Source organism: Balaenoptera musculus, chromosome 3, assembly GCF_009873245.2.
Source record: "Balaenoptera musculus isolate JJ_BM4_2016_0621 chromosome 3, mBalMus1.pri.v3, whole genome shotgun sequence".
In the NCBI taxonomy this organism is placed as follows: domain Eukaryota; kingdom Metazoa; phylum Chordata; class Mammalia; order Artiodactyla; family Balaenopteridae; genus Balaenoptera; species Balaenoptera musculus.
Genome location: NC_045787.1, coordinates 99,949,666 through 99,967,084, shown reverse-complemented (window position 1 = coordinate 99,967,084; position 17,419 = coordinate 99,949,666). Strand labels below are relative to the sequence as shown.

General features: G+C 40.9%; 1 protein-coding gene across 5 annotated transcripts in view; it reads right to left on the bottom strand.

Annotated features, from left to right (window-relative positions):
- Positions 1 to 573: 573 nt before the first annotated feature.
- The window catches only part of LOC118893416 (synuclein alpha interacting protein), a 149,394-nt gene continuing 132,548 nt past the window's right edge, over positions 574 to 17,419 (bottom strand). For 4 of the 5 annotated variants that reach the window (XM_036848947.1, XM_036848948.1, XM_036848946.1 and 1 more), the window contains exons 9-12: positions 16,216 to 16,308; positions 14,561 to 15,629; positions 13,157 to 13,227; positions 574 to 2,680 (exon numbers count right to left, since the gene is read on the bottom strand). In XM_036848947.1, coding sequence (XP_036704842.1) covers positions 2,596 to 2,680; positions 13,157 to 13,227; positions 14,561 to 15,629; positions 16,216 to 16,308 — 1,318 coding nt within the window. In that variant the 3' untranslated portion in view covers positions 574 to 2,595. The remainder of the gene's footprint in view (positions 2,681 to 13,156; positions 13,228 to 14,560; positions 15,630 to 16,215; positions 16,309 to 17,419) is intronic. The other variant, XM_036848951.1, reaches the window with a different exon arrangement.

Sequence of the window (17,419 nt, the reverse complement as noted above, 5' to 3'; positions counted from 1 at the left end):
CGGAGCTGAGTTCCCTGCTCTGCTGCATGTAATTAGGCATGCAGATAGAGCTTCACTCGTTTTACTAGGCCGATGGGAGGGAGTGAGGGCCGGGACCCCAAAGCTGGGCTTACTAAAAGGAAACATACTCTTTCTTTAACATGTAAATGAGTCTTGATTTCTATAAAGAAGTAAGAGTTTGTGTTTTCATTTTTAAAATTCTGTACAAAACTAAGTTTGTGGTAAGGAAAACATCATTTCTATTAATTTCAAGCACATATAATTTATCCATGTCATAAGGAACTTGGACGGTAAAGATGTACATGTGTGATTTAAGAACCAGCATTTTTAGTGTCCTAGCAACATCATTAAACATAGAATGCATTGTCATGTGGTCTGGCTCATCTGAATCCGCTCGACTTCCCTATTTTACCTTTTTAAAAAATTCTTTGTTCTTCTGTGCTTAGTACTGTGGTATCTAAAATGATAGTGTCAATAAACAAATTGCCAGAGTTTTCTAGGTCAAGGCACATCTCTTTCTTTCAAACTCTTCACATTTTCTTTGCTGTGTTTAATTGGGAATTCTGTGTCTGGCTCATAAAATCCCTGCAGAATGCCCAGCTCCCTTCAACTTTCAAGTTTAAAAACACAGCCTGTCGAAGAACAAAACTGGGGCCTCTGGGGGACAGAGAGAGCACTCTCTGGGCCTCCGTCCTTTGCAGACCCCATTCTAGGGCTAAGTTCCAAAGGCTGGCTCACATGTGACTCCTGTGTAACCTCCTCTGCACCAAGCAAGAAACACAGGAATCCACATTTCACATATGCTTGCCATATAGTCTCTATTAGAATCTCAAACACTAGGACAGAGCAGTGAGATGTGAGGAAGCAATCAAAGAGGGCACAGGAAGCCAAGGCGCCACAATCAGAATAGGGCATCTCATTGGAGGAAAAGACAATGTGAGAAACGCAGAACCTCACACGGCACCAGGCTCTGATGACAGGAACTCACAGGACCTGAACAAGGACAGAGCAACGTGGCCGAAATTCATAGACACGTTGCTCTGTAAGTTGGAAGGAACCTACCTCCTAGATGTGTAGGCAAGCCAGCCTCCCCATTTCCCAGATTTATCAAAGAGGCAGTGTCCCTTGCCTAAGACCAAAGAGTTGTCCAGGAGTAGAGCCAACACCACAACCCCCCCTTCCTGTGTGCTAGTCTACACACTAAGGAGATAGTGTCGTGCAGGACAGATGGATAGTGTCGTGAGGATAACGAGCAAACTTGTACCAAAGCCAATTCTGCTATTGCTAGTGGTAGTACCTTGGACACAGGATTTACACTTTCTGAAGTTTAATTTTCTAATCTATACAATGGAAGTAATAATACCTACAAATAAGCATGGCTGGTACATAAAAGGCACTTTAATATTAGCTCCTTCATCTATACGTCACTGCATTTCATCAAGCCTAAGTTTGTCAAATGATCCACCTATGCAAGATCGCCTCCTAATTCAGTACCTTCACCTATTTTGTCCACCAGGATACAGAATGGCCCACGTTTGACTGCAGTAACATTGCTAGTAACTGTTAATAGCATACACTGCTCCCTCCTACTGATAAGAATACATTCTACTTTCAAACTAAAATTTGACAGGCCTCTTACAGGCCATGGCAACCCTTTGAAAATAAAACTCTTGAAGTTGCAACAGAAATATATTTTTACATGATAGGACAAAACCATCTGGAACTTACTCTTACATGGATTCAAAGAGCTGCATCAACAATAGAGCTGTTATGAACTCAGGCTCCACACTGTCTCCTAAAGGAATCAGACAGGCCTCGTCATGTGTTAGAGGCAGAAAAAAGTGACCCAGGAAAGGGGCTAAATCCTTAGCTGTCATTAGTATTTTCTCATGTCAACGCTGCGATCTGAGAAGACAGAAGGAACTGACTTACTTTATATACTTGTCTGATCCTTTAGTACTTAGTGAAAACTAGAATGTTTTATTTGACCCCTATGGGAAAGCAGCTCAACTGGGCAGTTTGTTCCTGAAATAAAATATCAGCAGTCAAAATACTCTTAAAGCCCCTTAGAAATTAGAACATCACAGATTTATTAGAAGGTAAGTGGCCCAAGCTTATAGGTGGCTGTTAACATTGTTTTATTTCCTTTACACAAAAGGTAGAAATGACAGAAAAAACACTCTTAACAGAAAACAATAGCACTGACCTGGTCTCATTGAGAAGCTGAGCCCAAACTGCCCATGTTATGGGGAAAGGGAAGTTCAACCAACATCAGCAAACACCCATGCGGTTGATGAAATACAAAATGGTGACAGTGGCTTGGTGAATGTCCTGTGGGGAGGCTGAATCAATCTTAAAAAACATACATTTGCCCAACCATGCTTTTAAACAGCATCTCTTTAAAAACAAGTTATATATACAAATATCACCCAAAAATGTGTCTTATATACTCTAGTGCTATAAATTTAAGGCATCCCGATAGTCTATTCTTCTGCTGGTGATGCACTGTTCTCGTGATTCTATTTCTGCAGAGGACAGTCCAGACGTTTCCAATGGTGTCCAAAGGGCAGCAATGAGAGATAAGAAAAAAGTGATTTATAAGAAGAATTCTTTTGACTCTAGCTCAGCGATGTGCTTTATGTTGCAGGATTTCTTCATTTTTCTGTTGATGTCATCATGCCTAAGCGGAAGAAAAACCATAGGCCAAAATTAGATAAAACTATGGTCAAGTTACAATACAATGCCACTAAAGAGCTCACCCAAAATGGAAATTATCCTCATACAAACCATACTGAAGAATACTTCATTCCAGTAGGCAAATTATTCTCTTTTCATATAAACCACTCTTTAACCAATAAATAGTCATGTAATAACATACTTTGTGGACACCTTTACATTTGGCCCTGGAAGTAATTTCTCAATTATGCTGATTGGAATCCAGGCAAAATTCTACAGTCAAGTGAATTTTATCAGAGTCAAACAAAATAGGAAGCATAGTACTGCTGGTTGAGTGGAAACAAGAGATTTTTATATTTTATTCACTGGATCCACTGGTGACACCTTTTATTCTCCAGTAAGCTTGAGTGTTAGTAATTTAAAGGAAATGCTTTTTCTTTGGGTGTGTGATTACTGAGTAGTAGCATGTTGGATGACCACAAGTAGGTAAATCTATGGGAAAAAGAAGAACCTAGGGAAAAATAATGCTGTTTTCCCTCAATACTTGATACCTCATAAGCCTATGGAAAGAAGTACCAGCTCAAGCCTAGGAACAGTTTTGCTTTTTAAGTGAATTACCCTCTGGGTAGAAGCATTCATCTTCATGAGATATTAGTCCCATTCTGAGCATAAAATCTTCCAGAGAGGAGTTATCTTCTGAGTTTGAGCAAGCTTACATATTACTAAATTCCTTCTTGTTGCTATACCAGACAAAAACAAACTATTTCTGGGAATGGTACTCGCTCACGTGAAGACACATTTGGATGGAGAACCGCACGTGGCTTGGGGTTTTTATGGCCTCAAAATCGTACTTGCTTACAAAGACCATGTAGTCTATTAATTCTTATTTTTATTTATTCATCTGAATAGAACTTCAGAGAGTTGTTCATGGGCAAGGAAGGGAAGAGGGTGGAAGAAAAACCTGGTTGGTTAAAAAATGTTTTAGGAACATCCAATTAAACACGATGGATTAAAAACATAGATTTATCATCCCTTTCTTACAAAACAACACTAAAATGAAAGTAAAGAAAGAAAAAAGCATCAACCTAAATGAATAAAGGGAAATGAGAGAGGAGATGATAACACACAAAATGCCAACAATATTTCAGAAACAGGAGGATGGATCGATATGTGGAACTGACTTAGCAGAGCAGGCAGGAAAAGCAGAAATCTAAGCCTATAGTCAGGGAACCCAGTAAACTGATGTGCGCTGCAAGACTCGGGAACTAGAAGTGCCATGAATTTCTGAAAGTGACAGTGGGGCTGTGTGAGTGCTGAAAATGAAAAGATTATTTGAAACTTTTTGGAAGTAGTAGTTCATACCCCAGATTACCTTCCTGACCCAGTGCAGCCAGGTGACTGTCCCTTTCCCAATGTGAAGAAAGACTGGAGGTTACAGTTTGCAAGGCATGGACCAGAGAGACTCTGATTTCAGCTAAAGGGGCTGGAAACCATGGGATTAAGTGAAAGTCCCTATAGAACACAATTATTAACCCATCTCCTGCTGGTCTGACCTACAGATTCCTGGCAATCAGGTTAATAGGCCCTAGAAGGAGACTGGAGTTTCCTTATCTTGAGAAATCAACTTCCAAAAGAAAAGTCCTACAAATACTGACAATTAGGGAGTTTCCCAACAAAAGAGCCTAGTACTTAATCAGTCTGTGTGAAGAAACATCTACCAGTCAACAAGCCTCACCCATAAAGTCAGAGCTTCTAATTGAACTTTAGTGTCTTGTTCCTAAATATGAATGAGTCAGGGATCACCAGACTTTTGAGGGAAGTGCTACTATGACAGACAAAATCCAAAATAAACAGAGAAACAGAATTCAAAGTGAATAAAGGTAATATAGGGAGGTGATGAGAACTTCAAAAAGTTGTAACAAGAAGAAAAGAAAAACCAGGGAAAATGTTTGCAATTCATATCACAAAGGGTCAGTTTTTATAATGTGTAATATATAAAGAGCTGCTACAAATCAACGAGACCAGACTCTCAATAAAAACATAGAAAGGATTAAAAATAGTACATTCATACAATGAAATAATATGTAGCTATGTAAAAGAATAAAGAAGCTCTCTCTATACTAATACATAAAGACCTCCAATGTGTTAGGTGGAAAAAAGCAAAAAGACAGACTGTTTGTACAGTATGCCTTTATTGTAAAAAGGAAGAAAAGATAAAAATATACACTTGTATTTGATTGTAAAATTTAAATAAATTCTGCATATATAATGCCATGAACAAGGAACAAAGAGAAAACCAACAAAGTCCTATTAGAAATTAACACTATAATAGCCGAAATAAAAAATTAGAAAGGTTGGAAGGTAAAGTTCAGTAAATATTCTAGAAAGAACTTTTAGGGAAAGCCAAAGTATGGATAAATACAGAAGAATGGTTAGAAAATCGTTAGAAAAGTAGAAAAAAATAGTTAGAAAAGGATTAGTCCAATGGGTTGAACATTAGAATAATAGTATTTCCAGAAAAGTGAACAGAGAAATTGGAGGGGATAAAATTTTCAAAGATATTGTACAAAACACTTCCCAGAGTTGAAGTGTGTATGTTTCCAGATTTAAAAAGCGGGCTGAGTGCCCACACCCCAGGAATGAGAATGGAATCATGGCAAAATATCATGAAATCAAAACAGTGGGGATAAAGAGAAAATCGTAAAAGCTTTCAAGGGATTAGCAATTACAGAGGAATTGAGCTTCTTGACAGACACATTGAGGAAAATGAAACAATGTGTTCAAGATTCTAAGGGAAAATAGTTTCCTACTCAGAATTCTATACCCAGCCAAATATTCTTAATCCATATGAGGGCAAACCAAAGATATTTCAGCCAGGCAAGGCCTCAAAAATTTTAGCACCCCCTTCACCTCCATAGGATGGGAAGATATATTTACCAAAGTAAGAGAATAAACCAAAAAAAGGGGAAAAGATAGATTCAGGAAGTAGGGCTCTACACAGGAGAGAAGCAAAAGGAATTCCCAGAATGATGTATGTGGGAAACTGCAGATGACAGCTGTGTGGCACTGCCAGATAGCCGCAGTCCAGAGTTGGGTAAGAGGAAAGACGGTGTCTCTGTGAACAGACTGAAACACCAGAGGTACCTGATTTGTCTGAATGCACCGAAAGAAGGGTTCTGTCTCCAGCAGAGTGTTTGGAAATAAACTGTAAACTTAAAAATCAAAATTATTATCTCCAAGGAAAAACATAAAGTTACATGAATAAGGAAATGTAACAATAGTATGCTGCATGGATCCACTGTGATGAATATTTAGATAGTCATAATAATAATAAACACCAAATACTAATTTATAACCCCAAAAAGTGATACAACTATATTGATGGTGGGAAGATGAAGCAGGTGTGTGTGTGTGTGTGTGTGTGTGTGTGTGTGTGTGTGTGTGTTGGAGTGGGGGGCAGTGTTGGTTGCCAAAATAGAGCTGGATAAATTTGGTTCATTGTTGAGAACATGGATTTTGGAACCAGACTGACTGAGTTGAAACCCTGGCTACATAATTTATTACCACTGTTACTGTGTAACCTTGGGCAAGATATATAATCTCTCTGTGCCTTGGTTTCCAATCTGCAAAATTTGGATAATAATAGTATCTACCATATTGTGTCATTCATTGTGAAAATTAAAACAGTCAATATGCATGAAGAACCTGGAATATTCTTTGGTACATGGTAAGTGCTTTATAAGTGGTAGCTATCATTTTTATCTTCTATAGTAGGATGCCAATAGGCAGTAGAGATAATATCTAAAATTGAAAGTCTGTATGAGCATGTTATTTAGAAATACAGGGAATTCCCTGCTGGCACAGTGGTTAAGAATCCGCCTGCCAACGCAGGGTACACGGGTTTGAGCCCTGGTCCGGGAAGATCCCACGTGCCACGGAGCAACTAAGCCCATGCGCCACAACTACTGAGCCTGTGCTCTAGAGCCTGTGAGCCACAACTGCTGAGCCCTCGTGCCACAACTACTGAAGCCCACACGCCTAGAGCCCGTGCTCCACAACAAGAGAAGCCACCGCAATGAGAAGCACAAGCACCGTGATGAAGAGTAGCCCCCGCTCGCTGCAACTAGAGAAAGCCCACGTGCAGCAACAAACACCCATCGCAGCCAAAAATAAATTAAAAAAAAAGAAAAAGAAAAAGAAATAACAGAATACTAGAGAAGACACCTAAAGACAAGCAAGCAGTTGACTCAGGAGAGTAGGAATAGAGAACAGAGTAGGTTGGGCACAGGGACAGCCAGTTTTTGTCATAAGACTACATTACTATCACATGTACCTATAGCACTTTGACAAAAAATTAAACTACAAATAAATAAAACTTAAACAAACTTAGGTTGTAGTCTAAGAATATCATCATCATTTAGACATGGATGGAGTATTTCTACTTTAATATAAGGGGTGCTGTGCTCAAAAACACTAAAATCACTTTCTGCAGGACAAAACCCAGCATGATTAGAGTTGAGTCAATACCAAGTAAAATGTTAATTTGAGGCATTTATCTGAATAATATCAGGATGATTCAAGTCTCCCTGAACCCTTCAATTACTTAGCCCTGAATTACCAGTATTCAAAAAAAAAAAAGAAAAAAGGCAAAAGTGTTTGGGTAATTCTGGCATGAATTAGTCAGATAATTTGCTGCTCCTTGATTTCATTTTTGGATATGAAATCACATTCTCTGTGACCAAAATTGGAAAGAAGGCTTAAATTTAAATAACAGTTTTTCAAGTAATCTAACTTGCTGACTCATCTAGGCATGGATTCCATATTTCTACAGACCAGGGTGACCAGATGGCAAGTTATTTTAGAGACTCTGCCTAAAATGGCCCACGGGTAGGCACTACATTTTCCACTGATAGCCAAAACAGGTAGACTTACTTAGCTACTTTTGTGATCTCCTTCAGAGCTTCACTGACAGCATATCTATAAATCCCATCTACTAAAAAAAATGAGATTCTGGTTCAAAGAATAAAAACGTATACTTGAAATACCCAATATGAAACTCACTGTAGGAGGGTAGACTTGTAAACAAAAGGCCTAGATTTCTACAGAGCATACCATTCTTTCTGTGGGATGACAGGCTTGGTCCTTTTTAGTTTTCTTTTCCCTCTTCTTCCTCCTTTTCCTGTCTCTAGCTCTCCCTCTCTCTCCAAATATTCTGAAATCCTTACCATGTGCCAGGCACCAAGCTAGACATTGGGGTACAGACTTGGATATGATAGCGCCACCACGGGTCACCGGTGTCAGGAAGTTATACCTTTCATCGAGTAGACCATGTTTTAACTGTATCCTCTCTTAATTTTCTCTTGATTATGATCTTGCTGAATGAAGGGACATGCCTTATTCTGGCACAGCAAAATGCGTGGCTTATTGCTAAGGACATCACTGAAACAAGGGCACTGGCAATCCAGGGATCTGACATCCAGGAGAGTCATATAGCTGCACTGTTCTCAGCGTGGGAAGGAAAATCCCAACTGGCTGTGGTTGGAGCAGAGATTCTCAGTGAAGGTACTGGAAGGCGTTTGGGTAAAGTCTCTACCCGATACTTTTAAACCTCAAATGACTTGCTGCTTCTTTAAAAGTCCAGCCTTAAGAAAGTTTATAGACAGACCCAGCTCTTTTAATGTGCAGACACTCTAGTGGTGGCAGACATGTGGTGCAAATATGACACGGGTTCTATATTCATCCCCTTTGGAATTACACAATTCAAAACCAGACTGGGGAGGGGGAGGAAAGGAAGCTGGAGGTGGAAGAAGGGAGTTCTTTGTTCATAACTTTTGCGACTACACTTAAACCAGGATTAGCATGCGGAAGGAATGTATTTCTAGTGGGATAATTTTGGTTTCCAAGGCAGATCTCCCCCCTGTACCCTCCTACCTATAGCTCATGGGTGTTCTACACGTTTATTTCTTGCCTTCCAAGGGCAGTGCTTTAAGGTAGAACATGGGGTCTTAGTTGCAATAGCTTTTTCTATGTCTCAACTCATTATATTTTGATACTAAACCTTGTTCTACTGTCTTCCTGTGATGGAACACGCTTTCTCCTTTCCCCAGAGGGTATAAGGAATTTATGAATAGAAAATCCATTTGTGAATTATGCTCTCATGAATCTTGCAAACTCTGGCAGCTTTTATAAAATTTGCTAAGTTGTGCCCAGACACTGGAAATATCTGAATATTTTAACAATCCCCCATAACATGGGCATTTTTCTCCACACACAAGATCCTCCTATGCAACAGCCAAGGACAATGCAAAATTGTGACCCGTTTCAAAGGAGAAGCTGTCACTTAATGAATGTAATCTGGAGAAATGGTTCAAGATTGGGATCTCCTTCCTCCACGTCATAGGGACAAAGCTTCCATATGAAATAAGGGTTTTCTCTCTGAAATGAATGTGAACCCTAGGGAGGCAGAGGTGGGGTGGGCGGGACAAGATTTGGGCAGGAGAAACAGAGAACACTGGGGAAACATGGGAAGGGGGGCAGGGGAAGGAGACCAGACAGGCTCTAGGGGTTTCTGGAGCAGAGGTGGTCACCCCAGGTACACCATGGTACTCCTCCTGACTCATTGGCTCTGGACCCCAGAGCTAGTATATTAGACACGAAAACACAGAAAAACATACTTCCGATCAGAGATTAGAACTTGAAAGTACAGTTTTGGGGCAGAAACTCTAATGTCTATAGTGTTACTCAGTGCCCTTTTAGTACTAGGATTCTAACAAACTTTTCTGAACTGTTACATTGGTAAGATTCAGTCTGCTCGAGGGGATTCACTCTAGAACTATGCAATCAACATACTCTCAGCTACCTTGGTAACATACCTATGACTAGGTAATTATATAATTATCCCTTCAAGATCCTTAAAAAGCCTATGAAAATACTTTGAGATCAAAAATTTAAGATTAAAATGTGGTTATTTGATTATATCCAGAGAAATGATGGCAAAGATGCCTTTGTTTACCAAGGATTCCTTTTTGTGCTGACTGCATTTTCCATCATGATTCTGGAAATGCTGTTCAGTGGGGCTGAGGGTATGCTCTACTCAGGACAGGTTTCAGCCAGGGCCTCACCTCTACCTTCCCAATGTCTTCCCTGTCTTTGCTCATTTTTCTGTTTAGTAATATGTCCTGACAATAAGGACAGAAATGTGTGTGTGTGCGTGTGCGTGTGTGTGTGTGTGTGCGTGTGTGCGCGCGCGCTGGTGGTAGGGGTGCCCTGAACTCTGACCTCCAATTGGGCACAGCAGATGACCACTGACATACCCTCACATCAACTCAGGCCAAACTTACCACTCTCTTTGAAGTGGCTGTTGAACAATCTTGACATCTATGTAAAATATGGGCTACTAGCTCTTGGGTCCGGATGTATAATTCCCAGTGTGGCTAATTCCTTGGCAGTAAAACCTGCACTAATGGTGTTTATCGCTTAATGTCTTTTTGAGGAGTCTACTCGCATGTTGGCGCTAGGATTAGGGGTTTCCTGATGCTAGCCCCTCAGGCTACAGTGCCTCTGTGGTCAAAGGCGATGTGACCAGTGGTGGCCAGGGGTTAATGCCCTCTGCCTATCAGTAACTAGAATCAATGCTCACTTCAAGTGTTACAGATCTTGGATAGACTTAAACTCTGGGAAATGAATGTCTTACTGGCATTTTAAAATAAGTAACTGCAAACATTCCTTTGGAGTTGTAATAATTCAAGACCAACTTGTCCTTTATAAGAAAAAGGAAAGATAAATCTGCTTATTATAAACAAAGTCATCCTCCGCAGTTGAAACACACTGGAAAAGCTATTCAGAGTAATAGAGTTGAATCTAATTTTATAGGGCATTGAAAAGAAATTTAGATTCTTTGCTATCAAGCTGTGACCAATTTGGAAAAATAAATAGCAAGCAGAACCCCCTCACACAGCTGACATTCTTTTAAATGTTGTATTTATTGTCCCTATTTTTCCTTTACTAGGGAAAAAAAAAATCCTAGGAACTAAAATGTGATTCCAGTATAGACCTGGAACAAGGGTCCACTGCCTCACTCTTTCTCCCAGGGCTATACTGATAGGGCCACCAGCAGCATAATGCTTAGAGCCAACTCCAACCCAATGACTGCCATTGCTTTCCAAAGTTATATGATCCTGGGCAGTCCCTGCTCCCAAGAGGAACCATGTGGCCTTCAAGCAAATTCTTAGGCCAAGATTTAAAGGCATCACTGATTTAAAGACAGATGGACACTTGGGTTCCTTTCTTTCTTGCATCTTTCTGTGGGATGCCCTTTCTATGGGTCCCACAGGCAAAATGAAGCAGGCACCAGAATCACTTAGGTATTTTTCATGTCCACATTCCCATGTTAGTTCATCTCTCTGAGGAATCTTTATCTCAACTAGATACATCTACCCTTGCTTTATCTAAGGAGTGGACTGAGCTGGTTCTCCCTGCCTCTGTGTGATGATGAATCAGAGAAACCTTCCCCATATGCCATGAACAAACTAGTGGGTTTTCACTTTCCATAGAACACATGCCAAACTACAGCCACGATAAGGGATAAGTTAATTTATAAGGTAGGGAGGGGAAGGGGTCTGGATGTTTATTTAACTACATCGAATATCATAATTTTGGGGTTTCTGTTTTTCACTGAAGGAAAACTCTGTTAATACATAAAGCCAGTGAACCTGACAGGTTCAAAACTGAGCCTTCAGAAGGACTGTTCCTTAAACTGAGTAGGAAAGTGTTAACCCAGTTGTAGGATGTCTGAGTAGCCTCATAACCTCCTTTTGTGTTCTGATTTTTGTAATCCTATTACAGTAGATTGTTAGCTTGGTTCCCTTCCTTACTTGTAAGAAGACAGGATGAAATATATCTGGCAGGAGAATCTACTGGGATACTAATTGTCTTGTTTCCAGGTGCTGTAGGAACCTGGAAGAAATGAGAGTTTTTCTCCTTCCCCCTCCCAAGGAGTTTGCCAAGCCTTTGTGCTTCCTTACCTCAGGGTATTTTTGGTGACTTCTGCTTAAGGACAAAAGCAGAATTTTCCAGGCACCAGAAGACAGAACCTAAGATGGGGACGCAGAGGGGTGGGGAAGATAGGTTGGAAGAAATAGAAGTGGACCTATACCAATGTCTGGGAAGGCAAGGGTTATTTTTTTCTATCTCCTTCCCACCCCAGGCATTGGGCTTTTAGCACTGGCCAAGATGCCCTGCCCCAGTGTGGCAGGAAGCAGCCGAGACTTAGGCAGCATGTTGAGCCTGACCCAAGCAGAATGCTGGTGAGCAGTAAATACCGAAGCTCCAAGGTGCTTCCTTCAACTCATGGAATTAATGAGACCCCAGGGGAACCCCCTAAAATGACTGAGATTTACTTTTCCTCTAGCCTGAATGGAGACCTGGAGCAGATTAAACGTGATTTAGAGGGGAAAAAAAGGAGAGTGACATTTCTTACACCTTAGAATTCTGAACTAACATTTACACTCACAACACATTCACTTGTATTTGTGTACCTGTAATTATTATATACATACACACACACACACACACATCCACACAAATGTTTTGGAGGATTTTGGAAGGGTGCTGAAAGGTGTGCCACAGCTTTCTTTTAATTTAAATGATTAGTCTCTTTTAAAAGGGTGTTGGGGGTTTAACTCTTCTGAAATAAACCTGTCAAGAGGCACTGACTGACTTAACTCCCCATCAACTGCCCTCTTCTTAGTCCTCTCCTCTTCCCTGCTCTGTTAGGGAGTTGTATGTATCCCTGGGGGAAGAAGGAAAGCTATGCTGAAGAAGGACTTTGCTCAAGGAGGAGACTGAGCCACTGGGGACCTTGGAGATGATCCTTTTATATACACCCTCCGTACATTTTGAATCACAAACATTCTGTCTGAGAAAGGCCATTGTTTTGTTGGTGGGAGCTCAGAGACCGGCTTATGGACGAGCATTGCGGTTCCAAACGCTGAGGTAGAGGAACTACAGCGTGGCAGGACCTCACTTCTCCTGAGGGCAGCAGACTGCTGACTAAAGGAGCTTTCAGTCTATAACCAGCAATGAAGGAAAACCTCAGCTCTGTTTCAAAGTTCTGATTCTGATCAGAGGTTGACTCATTCTACCCATGGCAGGAAATTTCATTTCTATACTTACTTGGTACTTGACTCCATTAAAACAAAGACTGAAAGCCAAGGTCAGTTGGGAAGCACAGCATATTTGTGATCTGAGTAGATTCCTCTGCCCTCTGCTGCTGGACTGAAGCCCCTCCAATAGGGTACTTGCTCCCTTTCTAAGGCCCAGTTACAAGTCTGCCTTCTTCTATTTGGGGAAAGAGTTGTAATTCTCTACTTCCTTGGTGTCAGCCCCTGGGAAAGGTGCTCCAGGACTGCCACGTAAAAGATCATGCAATTCACAGTGAAGGCATGGCACTGCTGAGCAATACACCCCTAGCACCACGTACCGTGCATAGTCACACAGATGCTCTTCAATCAGCGTGTTAGAGGAAAGATTGAGGCAGCTGTCGTACATCTCCTAGAGAGGTGCGATTAAAAATCATCTGAACACATGCAACAAGCTCAGCACATGCACAAGTCTCAATAAACAGGAGGCATGCAGGAGACAGATTAAAGGGTAGAAGCTTCAGACATACTTTAAGGAGCCTGGGGAACTGCTGAGATCTTTGACTTGAGCGAGAGGAACCCTTAAGTCACCTGGAAAAGTTTTATTCCAGCAATGTTAAGTTTGGACATATTTAATCCAAAAGGTCTGGTGTTTGGGGCACAAGTGTGACTTTTCTAGCTGAAGCAAATACATGCTAACGTCTTTTATAACAAAGACAACTCGGTGGAAATCAGTGTAATTAAAATTTGTGTTCAGTTAATTTGAGTGATATTAACTAAAACTTGATTTTGGTATTGCAAAAAAGAATTTGCACAGTTCTTAGACCTCAGTGGAATGGGATTTTACCTTATAGCAAATAATAAATGATGCAGGTGTGACTCTCTGGTTAGCAGGATGGATATTCTGGATGCTTCTGTTCCTCAGAGAGTTTCACATTTTGGCTGCTATACCATGTTTTTTAAGGGCATGGCATGCACAGAGCATGCAGGAAATGTTGCCTAAAAAGATGTTTGTATCTCTTATTCACTGGATTTAAATCCAGATTATAGTGCATGGTTTTACAACAAATGCAATTACACAATGTAGTTCATGGCATACTCTGCTGTCCCCTGGGCGCTGGCAAGCACTTCACACCACTAGAGCTTCCTTAGGGGCTTGTGTCGTAAAACGCCAACGTGGGGGTCCCCGTGGTGTATTCACTCTAAAGGTCCTTCCAAAGTTGAGTAGTTTAGAAACAGAGTTTCTATTTATGTGTTGTTTAATTGGGCTGGAGAATAAACTATCCAGTCACATGAGGAGAACTAACTCTTCCTGAGGCAGAGTCAGTGCCAAAGAAGGGCCTGATTTCACAACAATTAGTAGTCTAATCTTGTAGAAATGCCTCCCGGTCTATGACTCCTAATTCTCAAGGATCAAAACTACTTAGCAGAAACTAACACACCATTGTAAAGCAATTATACTCCAATAAAGATCTTAGAAAAAAAAAACCAAAAACTACTTAGGGAAATTTAGGGACCAGAATACAATCTCCTGTGATTTGTTTAATCTTTCTCTCTTAGAGCATTTTCAGAATGTACTCTAACACGACATATCTCATTAGAAACGCATGGATTTGGCTTTTCATGAATCCTTTGGAATTCTCCTGGGGATCCCCTCAAGGTGGCCAAGGGCAACAATCTGTAGTGTTAGGAACAATATAATTAATTTAAAGGAATAAAAGGGATATTCTCCAAATAGCACTCACCGCCTTATTCTTTCCTTTGCTAGCAGAGCTCCCGGCATTTCCCTTACCGTCTGTGGTCTTCCTCCCAAGTGAGGTTAAGGGCAGGGTGGAGGTCTTCAGCTGGTTGGATGCCTGATAGTTATTATTATTGTTCTGGTTGCCACTTAGCGTCTCCATGATGGATCGGAAGGTTCCAAAAGGCCTTTTCAGTTGATCCCCTGGCTCGCCGCTTGCGGAGGTCCGCTGGAGGGTCCTGCCCTTATCTCGGTCCTTCTCGCCGTTCAGTTCAAGGCTACTTTGCTCCATCTGCACCACAGGTTCCTCAAAGGTAACTCTGAGTTTCAGGTTCTGTGACGTCCGGCGCTTGGAAGATGGGGACTTGAGGGCGCTCTTGGGACTCGTGGCCACTTTCTGGGCAGCTGTGCTGTCGGGGCTGGGCTGAGGGGGTTCTCCAGAGGGCTGGCTTGGGGGAGTGGTTCCCGAGCCTGGCCCCTGGGATTCCGAGTCTGGCTCGCTGCTCTCTGAGGTGGGGGATGGGCTGTGGCCCTCCAGAGATTTGGAGGCCTTGATACTGAAAGGAAACCTGCGTCCCGATGCCAAGCTGTGCTTCTTTATCATCAAGTGTAAGCTCTCTGCGCCGTCCATACTCTCCACGCTTTCCACGACAGGCTGTGGTCTGGGCCTGTCGGCCTTTCTCACGGGCGTGCCCTTGGGCTCCTCAGAGTTATTAGAGTCTGTGTCGGACTCACTCAGCGACCGCTGCATCAGCTGCTTCAGCCTGGCTAACTTCAGTTCCCTCTTCTCCAGTGGGGTCTTTTTTGCATTTCTAGAAGAAGCCTGAGCATCCTGGAATTCCAAGGACAGCTTTTCCTGGGTGCAGACATTCTCTGAAATATCTTTTCCTAATAACTGGCGTAGGATTTTATCCGAATCTTCGTCTTTAGCTTTGGCCCTAGCCCGGCTGGATGCGGACAGGCTTCCAAGAACTTGAATCCCCTCTTGGATTCCTGGTTTGCTTTTGCCTATAGGCTCATCATCTGCATCTGGGGATTTCCATTGGGACTTTCTGGAAGCTGGGGAGGACGGTGAACTGAAAGAGGATGAAGGACATACGAGATGACTTCCTACTGGGTTAAAATAACTCAGCCACAAATCACTGCGTGGCTTAAATGCCACTAATAACTTACAAATCACTAAGACTGAAATAAGGATAATGAATATCTGTTTCAAGCAATCTACAAACATTCCATGGTGGCAACCATAACCAGTATAGTGTGCCTCATACCTTATGCTTTGACTACAAAATTTATCTACTGTTTTATTGTATATACATTAATTTTGCACAAATTTTCTCAATTAATCCCATCTTCAACAACCTTATGAACCTACATACCCTTATTTCCATTTCATAGATGAAGAAATAAAAGACTCTGAAAGAGTAAGTGCCTTGTTTATAGTCCTGGAAAGAAGAAATGGCACAGCCAGAGATAAACTCAAGTCTTCTGACCCTAGGTCCAGTGCCTTTTTCCATGTGATAGCTCATTTTTATTCCTCTTTATAAGAATAAAATGTTTTCTGTTACCTTCTTAAAAGATATTAAAAGAAAGTCCAAAAGAAGGCTCACACATTAAAGACAGTTAAGAATTCTAACCACCAATGTTCCTGGTATTTATTACCTGGGCGAAGAAAGGAGTGATTTGCCCTCTGATTTCTGGGCTTCTAGAAGTTGTTGGAGCTGGTTCTGCAGTGTGACACGTTGCATTGTCTGTCTGGGAAAAACAAACCAAAATATATAAGCTCTCTGACACATGGCCACTATCATAAATTAACAGGTATAAATTTTTTTCATGATAATTTGTGGTAAGTTGCAGTAAATCTAAAAATCTTACAAATGTGCATAACCTTCATCCTTATAATTCAGAAATTTTCCTGAGGATGCAATCAAAAGTACCCAAAAAGATATTTATTATTCACATTAGTAAAAAAAACTATAACCTAAATGATCATCAATAAGACTGAGTAAATAATTTAGAATTATTTCTATAAAGGCAGCTATTAAGAATAATATATTTGAATATCTATGACATAGAAAAAGTTTCCCTAATATATGTGTATATAAGTAGAAAGTATACAGTATGAGATGTCCTTGTGAAAAGGGAAAATTTGGACACAGAGACAGACACACACAGGGAGAGCATCACGTGAGCATGAAGGCAAAGATCAGGGTAATTCATTTACAAGCCAAAGAATGCCAAAGATTGGCAGCAAACCACCAAAAACTAGGAGGGAGGCACAGAATAGATTCTCCCTCACAGCCCTCAGAAGGAACCAACCCTGTCAACACCTTGATTTCAGACTTCTAGCCTCCAGAACTGTGAGAAAATAAATTTCTGTTGTTTAAGCCAGGCAGTTTGTGGTACTTTGTTACAGCAGCCCTAGCAGACTAGTATACTAGACATATGCTCACATATTTTTATATATTCATATTTCACATGCTCATATATTATACTTAAAGTTGATTAGTCCTTTCTGAGGGCTTTTTTAGAATCTAGAGAATAGAGTCCTTTTTTTCTCCATTCATACTTGGGATTTCTGTCATCAGTCAATCTAACTGCCTCCAAATAGTTTTCTTGACTGTGTCATAATTCACTCCGACACCTAAAAACCCTATAAAAGGAGTTTAATCTCCTTTTAATCTTTCTTCATCTGTTTTAACCCCTCACTAAATGTTTTTCTAAAAAACTTGACACGCAGTTCCAAATTTCAAAGTGGGAAAAGTAGAGTGCTCTTACGTATTTTTATTTTTTATTCATTCTTTAGACTAGGGTCAGCAAACTATAGACTACAGACTGTGGGCCAAATCCAGCCCATCACCTGTTT